This window comes from Coregonus clupeaformis, chromosome 23 (genome assembly GCF_020615455.1).
Source record: "Coregonus clupeaformis isolate EN_2021a chromosome 23, ASM2061545v1, whole genome shotgun sequence".
Lineage (NCBI taxonomy): Eukaryota > Metazoa > Chordata > Actinopteri > Salmoniformes > Salmonidae > Coregonus > Coregonus clupeaformis.
In genome coordinates, this window is record NC_059214.1 from 24,275,360 (window position 1) to 24,288,821 (window position 13,462).

A 13,462-nucleotide genomic window follows, 5' to 3' on the forward strand; every position below is an offset into this window, starting at 1 on the left:
CTGACTTATGAAGGTCGACACAAATCTGCCTTACTTGAATGGTGTGTTCTCTTGTCTTTGCCATGTTGACAAATGGGTAAGAGAATTAGGCCTCTGTGTCACGTCATATTTATACCCCAGGGAAACAGGAAGTCATGAATTACTAATTAAAAGATACCCTGACCAACTTTAGCAACTACAGAAAAATATATTTAAAAAAAAATCAATTAACATTTTCAGCGGAATTGTTAGGGGTGCCAATAATTGTGGGACACATGATTTCAAGTTTTTTTTTTTTCAAAATGTGTGATTTTTTTTTTTACCACCAAAGTAATGTACTTAAATAAAAGGTTGGATTTTTCTCTTTTTTTTGCATTTGGGTTCTATGTTGTTTAAAAAAAAAAGGAGAATTTTTGGAAGTCCTCGACCACATCTTAAACAGGGGTGCCAATAATAGTGGAGGGCACTGTATGTATAACTTCATGAGCTGGATTGCCTGTCTTTGCAATTTGTTTATTTTCGTTTGCGCTCCCTAGCATATTTAGCTAGCGCCAAGTCTGGAACCAATAGGACCCTGAACAGTTTCTAACCCCAAGCCATGACTGCTAATAGTTAGTTAAATAGTTAACTAAATAGCTACCCAAACCTTTTTCACTAACCTTTTTGACTCATCACATACGCTGCTTTTACTGTTTGCTATCTGTCACTTTATTCCTAGTTATATGTACATATCTACCTCAATTACCTCCGATCCCTGCACATCGACTCGGTACTGGTACCCCTTGTAGCCAAGTTAGTGTTACTCATTGTGCATCTATTATTACTTTTATTGTTATGTCTTTTACTTTTCTATTATTTATTTATTTTCTTTCTCTCTGCATTGTTGGGAAGGGCCCGTAAGTAAGCATTTCACTGTTAGTCCACACCTGTTGTTTACGAAGCATGTGACAAATTACATTTATTTGATTTTATCCCTGTTAGCTAATGTTTTTGCTTGATTATGACAAGCTAATAAACAAGCAAACCTGACGACATTTTTGATGCATGTTGCCAGCTTGCTTTCAATAATGTTTCAACTTGAACTGGCTGTAGCTACTGTACTTGTTTGTTCTGATAGAATGGCAAACACCAACATTAAACCACACCCCTTAAGGCAACTCTCGTTAGCCTTCAGTGATGGCAGCTAGCTTTTCTTAATGAGCATTGATGAAAATGACGCCAAATCAGGAAGTGCAGTTGCCCTTTAAGAATCCTCTTTCCCAGCTCAAATGCTCACAATGTGGATCCTTAACAGTCTGAGTCCAGCTAGTAAATTGAGCTCAGGTGCAGTGGTAATTGGAAGGGCAGTAGAACACAAACATCCAGTTATCCTCCCAGATTGCTCCCCAGACTAATTAGAGGTTCAAAGGACTCCTCCATCCTTACCCAGAGCCTCTTGCGTCCTGTTACCTCTAATCTCTGACCTCTAACCCCTGACCTATGTGAGCAAGGTTGAGGTGCAGGGCCAGCGACTTACCCAGGTTGAGGTAGAGAGACAGCATGCCCCGGTGTGACAAACTCACCCAGGTTGAGGTAGAGGGCCAGCCTGCCCCGGTGCAGCTCCAGAGTGATGTAGTCGCCCCTCTGACCCTCTCCGTGGAGCAGCACCCCCTCAGCCTGGCGGCTCTTGAAGCGCAGCGAGATCACATCCTTCACTGTGCTCATGGACTTCTGGTTAAACCGGTAGAGCAGGGAGCTTCTGCCATCAAAGTCTGCCACGTACGATTCTAGATGAGGATTGAGAGAAGATCAAATAATCATTACATTTTAGAAAATGTTCCCAATGATAGCACTCTGTGTCATGTCTGAGCTGTGAGTATTCTGTTGCCACTACTTTTAAGAGGAATTGAATTGGCAAGTTCCATTTCTTTCAACAGAATTGACTTTTCACCACAAATTCTGATGTCAAACGTTTTCTATTTATTCTGAGGTACTTTTATCACAACTCTCTAGCTCTGTCTAATACATTCTCTAACACTGTGCCTCTGCTCCATGCTCAGTTCATGTGGATGGGCCTGAACTGAAAATATACTGTAGTGAGCTTCAGCAGCAGGAGAAATGTTGAATTCCAGTTTTTAAAGCCTGAATACATTATATTTTCTGATGGGATTCAGTTTGTGTAGGTAAAGCTGTCTGAATAAATAATGCAATCTCTAACATGCACCTGCTATTCCAACACAGAACAGAGGGAGGTTGATGTGCCTAGAGAAACAAGGGAATCAGCAATGAGTAGGAGAAAACTTGACGTTTGGGCATAGCGTTTACATTACATTGTATCAAAGACATGACTATGCAAAAAAAGTATTCAGACCCCTTCCCTTTTTCCACATTTTGTTACATTACAGCCTTATACTACAATTGATTAAATAAAATAAAAAATAATCAATCTACACAAAATACCATATAATGACGAAGCAAAAACTGGGTTTTAGAAATGTTTGCAACTGTATTACAAATAAAAAACAGAAATATCTTATTTACATAAGTATTCAGACCCTTTGCTATGAGACTCGAAATTGAGCTCAGGTGCATCCTGTTTCCATTGATCATCCTTGAGATGTGTCTACAATTTGATTGGAGTCCACCTGTGGTCAATTAAATGGATTGGACATGATTTAGAAAGGCACACACCTGTCTATGTAAGGTCCCACAGTTGACAGTGCATGTCAGAGCAAAAACCAAGCCATGAAGTCGAAGGAATTGTCCGTAGAGCTCCAAGACAGGATTGTGTCTTGGCACAGATCTGGGGAAGGGTACCAAAAAATGTCTGCAGCATTGAAGGTCCCCAAGAACACAGTGGCCTCCATCACTCTTAAATGGAAAAAGTTTGGAACCACCAAGCCTCTTCCTAGAGCTGGCTGCCCGGCCAAACTGAGCAATCGGGGGAGAATGGCCTTGGTCAGGGAGGTGACCAAGAACCAAATGGTCACTCTGACAGAACTCAAGAGTTCCTCTATGGAGATGGGAGAACCTTCCAGAAGGACAACCATCTCTGCAGCATTCCACCAATCAGGCCTTTATCATAAAGTGGCCAGACGGAAGCCACTCCTCAGTAAAAGGCACATGACAGCCCGCTTGGAGTTTGCCAAAAGGCACCTAAAGGACTCTCAGACCATGAGAAACAAGATCCTCTGGTCTGATGAAATCAAGATTGAACTCATTGGTCTGAATGCCAAGCGTCACGTCTGGAGGAAACCTGGCACCATCCCTATGGTGAAGCATGGCGGTAGCAGCATCATGCTGTGGGGATGTTTTTCAGCGGCAGGGATGGAGAGACTAGTCAAAATCGAGGGAAAGATGAACGGAGCAAAGTACAGAGAGATCCTTGATGAAAACCTGCTCCAGAGCGCTCAGGACCTCAGACTGGGGCGAAGGTTCACCTTCCAACAGGACAACGACCCTAAGCACACAGCCAAGACAATGCAGGAGTGGCTTCAGGACAACCTGACAGAGCTTGAGAGGATCTGCAGAGAAGAATGGGAGAAACTCCCAAAATACAGGTGTGCCAAGCTTGTAGCGTCATACCCAAGAAGACTCTAGGCTGTAATCGCTGCCAAAGGTGCTTCAACAAAGTATTGAGTAAAGGGTCTGAATTTACTTACTGTAAATGTAATATTTCCATTTTTTATTTTTAATACATTTGCAAAAATTCCTACAAATCTGTTTTTGCTTTGTCATTATGGGGTATTATGTGTAGAGTGATGAGGGAAAAAAACAATTGTATCAATTTTAGACTAAGGCTGTAACGTAAGAAAATGAGGAAAAAGTCTAGGCATCTGAATACTTTCCGAATGCACTGTACTTATATAATGGAGTCAGTGGAATTCACTGTGGGATATAGAAGGCCAAGCTTAATAGTAATAGTTTTTACCCATATGGATATGCCAATATATAAATGCTAATAATTTAGCTGATATGAGGTGGATATGCATAACCATGCTATCAATCATGGTCCTCTGTAGCTCAGCTGGTAGAGCACGGCGCTTGTAACGCCAAGGTAGTGGGTTCAATCCCCGGGACCACCCATACACAAAAATGTATGCACGCATGACTGTAAGTCGCTTTGGATAAAAGTGTCTGCTAAATGGCATATTATTATTATTTTAATCACAAAAGGGAACTATGGCAAATATGGGGAATACTCAGAACAAAAGTAAGAACAGTTCACGTGATTTGCCGTGAAAAGAATTCAAATAGTTTTGACCCTTTATAGATCTGAAGTCTGAGAGTCTAGTGAATGAAAAACTAAATGAGATGAGGGAGAGACATGGACGTGACTCAGTCTATAGGCAAAGTATGGCTATTCAATTGACATTAACAAGATGTGCAGTAAGTGTGTATGCATGACTTACTTTGTGACTATTGAACATTAAGAAATGAAATCTGCATTCTAATGTTGATATATTTCTACATGTATTTAGCTGGTCTGTTAGTGTAATTAAAGTAGACATGCTATGTTTGAATCATGCTAATTTGGGCAGTACTGACAACAGTTAAGCAAATGACAGCTAACTTCAAAATTTTTCATTGATTGTGCCCGGATCCTATGCATGTCTGTAAATTATTTTAGAGGATGTATAAAAGTCAGACCTTCCTATCAGCAAGATTTCCATAATGATTATGATGAGCCCATTACAGATTCCAAGGGCTTACCTATTAGTGCAAGTTTGTCATCTATGACCTGTTCAATGGCTTCAAGATCTTCCTATTCCCCTCTTTATTTGCTTGTTGTTAGAGCACTCCGGAGTTTCATTTTTACAGTAAGTTAAAATTAGGTGCTTGTCATGCAGCATTTATTAGCAGAGTACACATTCATCCAACATTAATACAGGGATCATGCTGTGGAACAGTTTGGCATTATGAAAGTGCTCACTCAGGGTTAATTATAACTGTCTTTCACAGAGCAGTAATTCACTGGCTGATCCAGTTAATGCTGCTTCAGAATGTGTGTGAGAGGCGTCCCAGTGACTCCCCTTTATTTGTTTAGCATTATCCATGCAGAGACTGGCTCTCAACTGGCACGCCTGGCTGGCTGTCACTGTCTGCCTCTATTAGCTGGTGAGGATTGTGTTCCGTCAGTATTTGCTTTGATCTTGTATGAAGGAAGGCATGCCAGAAGGAAATGTCTCTTCAATTAGCAGATACTGTATATCTTATTAAATAGTGGGCGAAAATGTACAGGATGGTTACAATGACATTACTGGCTAGCATAATGCTATTTTCTCATGGATTCCACTGTCAACATGGGGATACAATCAGCCCCATGATAGATTGCATGCTTAAACAAGCCCCAATGGAAAGTGTTAGTGTCTGGACAGGTCTGAACACACTCTTGTTAGAGCAATGTCCAACGCAGTCCAGGAGTCCCACAGAGTGAATACCAAATGTGTTGGAATCACATACGCCAGAACATTATCATATTAGCTCAATGTGTATGGAGTTTGTTCTGTGTCTAAGGGGTCATTTACTGTAGTTATTATGATATTAGCTGAACGTGTTTGTGTTCTGTAAGGTTGGTGGTCTGGTCACTCACTGTAGGCACAGCCGTACACCTCCACTCTGAGTCCCACCCAGCCACTGGGGTTCCAGTCCAGCGGGACGAAGCGCAGGAAGCGGCTTCTGATAGAGTGGGACAACTTGTGGTGGACGACACTGTCAGCATTCACGTTCCCCACAAACCTCTGGAGACACACAGAGAGAGGAGGGGAGAACAGGCAGAAGAGTTAGATAAGATGCATTAAGTGTCTCTCATCGTTCATGCAGCTTCACTACAGTAACCTTAAATGCTCCTTGAGAGGTGGAAAAGTCAAATGCAAATTGAATGAAGATACTCATGATATTTATCATCTTAATCACATCATTGACTCTAATGTGTAAGCCATGACTGAACATTCATCCATTCTCAAAGGAAACATTGAGGGCAACACAATTGGACAAACTCTCTTTGTTCTCCATTCATTCCACAGATGGTAGTTCTCAACTGTGCAATAGGTGTTTTGTTACAACACCTTCCACACATGTGTCATAGGGTCTTTAGACACCTAGGCCTACACCCACATAGTATGCAAATATATCATAGTCACTACATAGAGACTAAGGACACCCATACAGTGAATTCATAATCATGCAGATTCTGTCCTGCATGTTGCGATGTTGTACTGTGGCTTCTGTGCACACTGTTTTACTTAATTAAAACACTTTGATACCACAATATGAATAACAACATGGCAAAAGCTATTTACAATTCCATTTGCATGAAGCCACCATTAGTATTCTGTTTGAATTAGAATGGCCTGGAAACATAAACTATACCCTGCATGGTGCAATTTCATCATTGTTTTCCCTTTTCTGTTTTCTACAGCAAGTGTCAGCTTTCATAATATTGGATTTTGTTTCCCCTTTCATTAGGATTTATATAGCAGGATTTGTTTATTTATATACAGTATATATTTTTTCAAGGCACTCCCCGCCAACATCCCCCCCCCATGACTGTAATATACAAATGCAATACTTTATTGCCATCTAATTTCTTGATATTAAAATCTCCCCTTTATGTCCAACATATCTTAGCATTTCATAATCATCTCATCAATATCATACAACAAAATGCCTTCCCTATAAAGTAGATAATAATTCAATAGAATAGATTTATCAGTGTTATCTCGCGTCATTTGGGTCAAAGATAATCTTCCTTAAATCCTTACATCAATAGCATAGGCATGCCATACTGATCAGTCATTTTCTCTTTGTAACATTTCTGTGTCTTGAAAATGAAGGCAATCAGCACTGAAATGACTTATATTGATTCAAACCAAACTGTCAAGCCCAAATGTTTGTGTTGAACTGGGTAAGACCCAGAGGCAGTATCTGCATGTCTCCCTGTTGGCTACAAGAATCATGGTTAAACTCTATTCAGTTACAGAAAGTGAGTTGTAATGGAACAATGATTGTTTCCCTTTTATATAACATTCTGTGCAATATACTTACAGTTCAAACACATCAAGGCCCTTGAAGGTCATACAAATCGTCATCATGAATGGCATCTCTTTCTCTCAAATGAGTCATATACAGCAGACTTAAGACACATTTTTTGTTTGGTGTTTGGACTGAAATGGATGAATGCATGGTGTGTGTAACCTTGGAAACACATGTACAAAAGGTGATTCAGCAGGGACAGTGACCTCAAGCTTTGCAGTTTGCTTTTCAAAAGCCCCAGCAGTCATCTTGCGTCATGTCAGGAACATCGTTCTCCCGTAAGAGTGATCTATTTTAAAGCACACAATGGAAACTAAACCCTGTCCCAGAACAACCCTTGTTATTCCAGATCTGAAAAAATGGCGACAACACATCCGCCCAATTACTGTGCAGATGTGAACCAGAGTCTTTGGCTGGAACCCTGAGGGGACAGAAGATCTTCATTGGACCACAGAGCTTTAGGTTAGTCACTGTCCACATAAACAGCTACTAACCCCACAGTGACTTAATTATTTCTATTCCTTTATCGACTCCTGAACCAACGGCCTCCCTCCCCATTCATTAAGACGCTTTACTCTTCCTCTACAGTGATGAGGTCCCTAATGTCACACACGTCAGCTGACTGCACACAAGCCCTAGGGTAAAATATTCACTCCCCTGCTATATGAGAATTTAGGATAACAAAATTATAAGACAATATATTGTAACAACATAGGCAAATGGCACATCTTCTCATGTCACGTAGACATTTGAAAGGATATGAAAGCTCTCTAAGGATAGTTTCTACTATTTTGAAGCACTGTTCACTCGATGCAAAACAAACATACGAACAGTACATTAAACAAAGGAAGATGTATCCAGTTTTAGAAAAGAATGCCCCAGTGTTTCTTTTAGCTACAGTACAGTAGCTTGAACTTATATTCCTTCCCCTTGCAGAAAGATGCTTTGTGTGGTCCCTTGAGCCGGGCGGACTTAGCTATGTGTCAAACACAAAGAGCACCTGAGTGCCATGGTTACCGGGCTTACAGGGGAGGCAAAGGCAGCCAAGTTCTCCCAGGGGGTTACGCCAAGCGCTTCTTCATTCCACTGTCTCTGATGCTCTGCTACACTTGCACATAGGCAAACATCAGAGACAATCTATTATTTACTCTGTTCAATGAGGAAGAAAACACAGAATAGCACCTGGGACAGAAACTTTGAGAAAATATGATTTCATCATTCATCACAGTACGTCTACATGTTGCATCGCTTCTGTCTGAAGCATCAGAAACTGAAGATAAAAATGCAACAAAGACATACTCGTAAATACTGATATATGATTAGCCATTCTCTGATATGGATTAAATACGAGCTAATAATCACAAATGCTGTGATCTGATGAGATGTTTGTATACTCTGTTTATGTAAGTAAATATTTATTTATTTGAAAGGATGTTGTCTCCCATATTGATATCTACAGACTCAAGCTCTTGCTATCCTCAGTACAGCCATTGAAACAATATTGACTCACAACAACAATGGAGACATTAAAGTAAACAAATTGATGCATTAACCAAACATGTACTACTAATACACAACAAAAGCATATTTCTTAGGATCTAAGGAGAAACTGATGACGCTCCTATAAAGATCCCCAGTGAAAGCAATTACAATTTCCTGTCTGTCAAGCCCTGACCTATGGAACTCTTGTTTGTTGAGTCAGGGTGTGAATGTCTATTGTAGTTCTATGTTATGTATATCTATGTTTAGGATCTAGAATGTGTATTTCTATGTTTGGCCGGGTGTGATTCCCAATCAGAGGCTGCTTTCGCTCATTGTCTCTGATTGGGGATCATACTTAGGTAGCCTATTTCCTACGTTGCATTGTGGGATCTTGTTCCGTTTAGGCTTGTATGTGTATAGCCTGAGGACTTCACGTTACGTCTTGTTTTGTTTTATGTTTATTGAGTTAATAAACATGTACGCTTTTCACGCTGCACCTTGGTACGACCCGTCTCTCAACGATCGTGACAGAAGATCCCACCACAAAAGGACCAAGCAGCGTGCCGAGGAGGAGCGAATAGCTTTGTCACAGGTGGGCAAATGGTGGTCATGGGAGGAGATATTCGCTGGGAAAGGACCCTGGGCGAAGGTACAGGCCCTGGCAAGAGAGGATCAACGACAACGGGACCAACCGCTGAGGAAGCCCGAGAGGCAACCCCAATAAAACATTTTGGGGGGCTAGAGGGGTGGTCGGGGATCGAGAGAGAAGAGCCCCGACCACTGCACCCGGTGGGGTTCCAGTTGGAGTCCCTACGACCATGGGAACAGGAATGGGAACAGTTTTACACGGAGGAGTCGGAGGATGACGACGATGATGAGGTTCTGTTCCCTAACTCGTGGGGGCTCCCGGAGGAGTTCTCACTGGAGGAGAATTGGCGAGAGAGAGAGAGAGAGAGAGAAACTGGAGCAGTCTGAGAGAGGAGGCCACCACGTTACAGGGGCTGTTAGCTCAGAGGGAGCAGGAGTTATCCGTTCAGAGGGAGGCGCTACAGGAGGCTCAAAGGGAGAAGGAAGTAGTGGAGGCACGGAGAGAGGAGCTGGTCAGGCAACAAAAGGAGCGTGTGTTCATTGAGGAACCTAGGTATGCGGAGATACGCACTGTGTCGCCAGTGCGCATTCACAGCCCAGTGCGTCCTGTGCCAGTGCCCCGCACGTGCCGTGCGAAAGTGGGCATCCAGCCAGGACGGGTTGTGCCAGCTCTAAGCTCCAGACCTCCAGTGCAGCTCCACAGTCCGGTACGGCCCTTACCTGCTCCCCGCACCAAACCAGTGGTGGGATCTTGTTCCGTTTAGGCTTGTATGTGTATAGCCTGAGGACTTCACGTTACGTTGTTTCTTGTTTTGTTTTATGTTTATTGAGTTAATAAACATGTACGTTTTTCACGCTGCACCTTGGTCCGACCCATCTCTCAACGATCGTGACACTGTCATCATAATTTGAAAACTAGAAAACTAGTAAAATGCAGGGAAGTTACTAGGCTGGCTGACTCACATGGTACACAGCAAGGGAGAGCTGTGACACACTAGTCTGGACGTTGTAAATGGAGTATTCCATTTGTTTGATTGGTTCTCTCTCCCCCAAAAACTATTTCCTGCGGGGTTGAGACCTCAGGTTGTTTGGATTTGAAAATCCAACAGTTGTATTGGAAAGGAGGGGCACTCGGGGGGCTGTGTGTGGTTGTACATGCGGGTGTTTGAGTCAGAAAGAAAGACACAGAGGAGAAACAATCAGTAAAATAGCACAGCCCCCATTATCGATTGCATCGTGCCTACAACATCATGCAGCCTTCCCATACTCTGAAGTCAGGAAGACTTTGAGTTAGTTGTTAGCTAAACTAGGAAGTTACTACATTGCAGAGACTATGGACCATAATCATTGTTAATTCTGCTGCTGAAAAATATTCTGCATGTGTGAAATGGGAACAACTAATTCCTGTTTGAGAACAGCTAATGGGCCAGTTTGTGACATTATGGGTCTAGTTAAAGTACCAGATAGGGAGCAATATCATCATATAATATAATAATAATAATATGCCATTTAGCAGACGCTTTTATCCAAAGCGACTTACAGTCATGCGTGCATACATTTTTTGTGTATGGGTGGTCCCGGGGATCGAACCCACTACCTTGGCGTTACAAGCGCCGTGCTCTACCAGCTGAGCTACTTGTGAAGTCTACTACTTCACAAATACTTGCCAGATGTTGATTTGGGGTGTGCCAGAGCGCAGAATAATTTATGGATTTATGAACGCCCAATACCCGTTGAATATGACAGGTGTCAGTAAACGTCGGCAAAAAACATAATTAAATAGTCGCCAGCAGCACAGTTACAGTCACTAACCCTTTTGATAACATGAAAACAGTCTAACCAGCTCTGCTAGGACGAGTAAAATGGTCAGAGTTAGGTGTTCTCTCATTTGTTTCTGGAAGTAACTAGTAAGCTAGCCAACTTTAGCCAGTTTCTTGGTGCTTGACTGACATTGTGAGGTCAGAAGGCTCGGATCAACCCTACTACTTGGCCAGACCGTCCAGTGCGCTCTGAATGCTCCAGAGTGACACACTTTGAATTTATGAACGGCCCAGAGCGCACTCTGACACACTGGAGGCAATTTATGAACACATCCTTGGACAAACAGCTGCAGACGGAATTCCCACCTCAGCTGCACTAAGTAACACAACATTCTGTTTCATTTCCTGGATTTTTTATGCACTAGAAAAAATACAATACATTTACGATGTAGTACAAAAACTCATGAATACATAATGAGCAAAATCTAAAAAGGGATTTTTTAAATATTAATGCTCGTATTTTTCTAAAATGTATAAATGTTTGTGTACGTAGTCATTAAAATGTAATCCAAGCTAACCGTTAACCTCTGTTTCTTGGAAGTTAACTTTCATTCATCATCAGCATCATCAATCTTTAATATAAAGCTATGTGTTAAACAAGAGAGATATCAACCCATGGAGATAAGTTTGTCTTCTTCCCGCCAATTACTCAGCATCAGTTTGGATCTTCCGATCACCTCGACAATCCCAACGAAGCCCTCGGAAGGATCACTGCAGAGAACAGCATGGATCTGGTCTGCAGAAGATCCATGGCCACTAATAAATGCAACACCCCCAAGTTCTGTGCCTTAACAACTAAATGAGTCATGGACTCTACATCAATTAGACCCAGAGAAGATCTACATTGACCGCCAGACCATGCTCTTGCACCCAATCTTCACATGGTAATAGACTCCATATTGATTGGCCTGTGGGCTGCTCAAGCCTCCCTGTAATGGAAAACTTGAGAGCTGGATATTAGGGATGAACAGAAAGTAGGGAGAGCACGTGATCTGATGTATCTGGTCATGTGGTCAATCAGGGGTAATGAGAGCCTGGGAGCAGCACTCAGCACTAATGGGAGGTCTGTTAATCTGTTTATCGGTCACACTTTGAATGCTTAATGAAGCCTCCATAAACCCTTTATAATGCCTACATAATTGCATGACAAATCATGTATGCAAATGTCCTTATGTGACCTTTTTCTCAAGGTTCAAAACATACATGAGACATAAAACGTAAGGTAAAAGATGGCTTCAAAAAGCATAGGTTTTAACAAAGCACAACCTGTTTATATCGAAGGCTCCGTTTTCTCCACATTTGTATGCAGCAAGGCCAATGTTGTAGCTGCTCTGGCCTTTCACTGTCTTTGATCTTGGAAACCTGGGGAAAATTACCAGCAGCATGTCAATGAATACCATTCTCTGAAAAAGATGCCCCTGTCAAAAAATAAATAAATAATAATGTTTCTGAAAAGTGCTGTGCTCCCTCCTACATCAAAAGAGTCACTGAAACCCTTCATGGAAAATTAAGAGTGGGTTGAACCTGGGAAACCTTTTCAACACAATGGTTTAAATGAGTGACATTCGCTGCTTCTTTATCAAGGGCAAAGTCTCTCGGAGAATAGGACCACAAACCTCATGAGATTTGCTGGTGGAATAAAGGTTAAATGAAAAATAAATGTTCCTTCTTATGGTTATCAGCACCTTTAGAACATGATGGTATGCAACATAATTAATGTTGTGTTAACCCTTTCAAACATGCACTGTAGGCAGAAATAGCCTATGACCTCTGCTATAAGGTTATCATTTAGAGACAAAGTTAATACTTTCTTATCTCAATGTCAAATACATAACCATCAAACAATTACGATGTAACTTTCGTAGGAGAATTGGAGTTCATTTTATTAGAAATCTTTCATTTTTCAACTGCTATGTAATGGTTGACCAAAAATAACCATCATTACCTTGGTCTATTTTTTAAATGTGTTTATCTATCAGAAAAATATGATGCTCTCTCAAAGTTATAGCTTTTCTTTTTATTAACAAGGCTGTTGACATTATTGTAGCAACTTCCATTCCTTTCTTTGAATGGCAATACTTTCATGACAGACAAAGTACATGCATTTCTGCCAAGCAAAGTACCTCTGAGTATAGACTATGCCCTTGAAAACTATTATTGAGATGACAACCTATGAGGCATGAAAGCGTCTAAAATGCATATCTTTGGAGAAGACATGCAATGACAGTAATAACTGTGTAGCAACAAGCACTCAAAAAGCCCCTGCGCTCAGCACTTTCCACTGCGAGGAATCAAGGTTCACCTGCCGTTAAGTGACAAAGGCTAGGAGATGAAGAGAGATGAGGGTGTGGAGCGATATGTGTCAATGTCAGCGCCATAAGAGCCCTAAGCTGGCTTGTCAGCACAAACACAGTTATGGCCACTACTCTGAATCGAATGGCTCCTACACCTCTCACACCAACAACAATACTGCAAGGTTTATGACTGCTTGGTTTCGAGTGACATGATATAGGAGTGTTGTTGATCTATAGTTGGACCTACCCTATATGACTGCTGCATGAGCAGCAGCTGGGCTCAGT

At 41.6% G+C, this 13,462-nt stretch overlaps 1 protein-coding gene across 2 annotated transcripts in view; it reads right to left on the reverse strand.

Annotated features, from left to right (window-relative positions):
* LOC121536721 (contactin-associated protein-like 5) overlaps positions 1–13,462 on the reverse strand; it is a 114,839-nt gene that overhangs the window by 72,868 nt on the left and 28,509 nt on the right. For both annotated transcript variants that reach the window (XM_041844178.2, XM_041844177.2), the window contains exons 4-5: positions 5,552–5,699; positions 1,542–1,745 (exon numbers count right to left, since the gene is read on the reverse strand). In XM_041844178.2, coding sequence (XP_041700112.2) covers positions 1,542–1,745; positions 5,552–5,699 — 352 coding nt within the window. The remainder of the gene's footprint in view (positions 1–1,541; positions 1,746–5,551; positions 5,700–13,462) is intronic.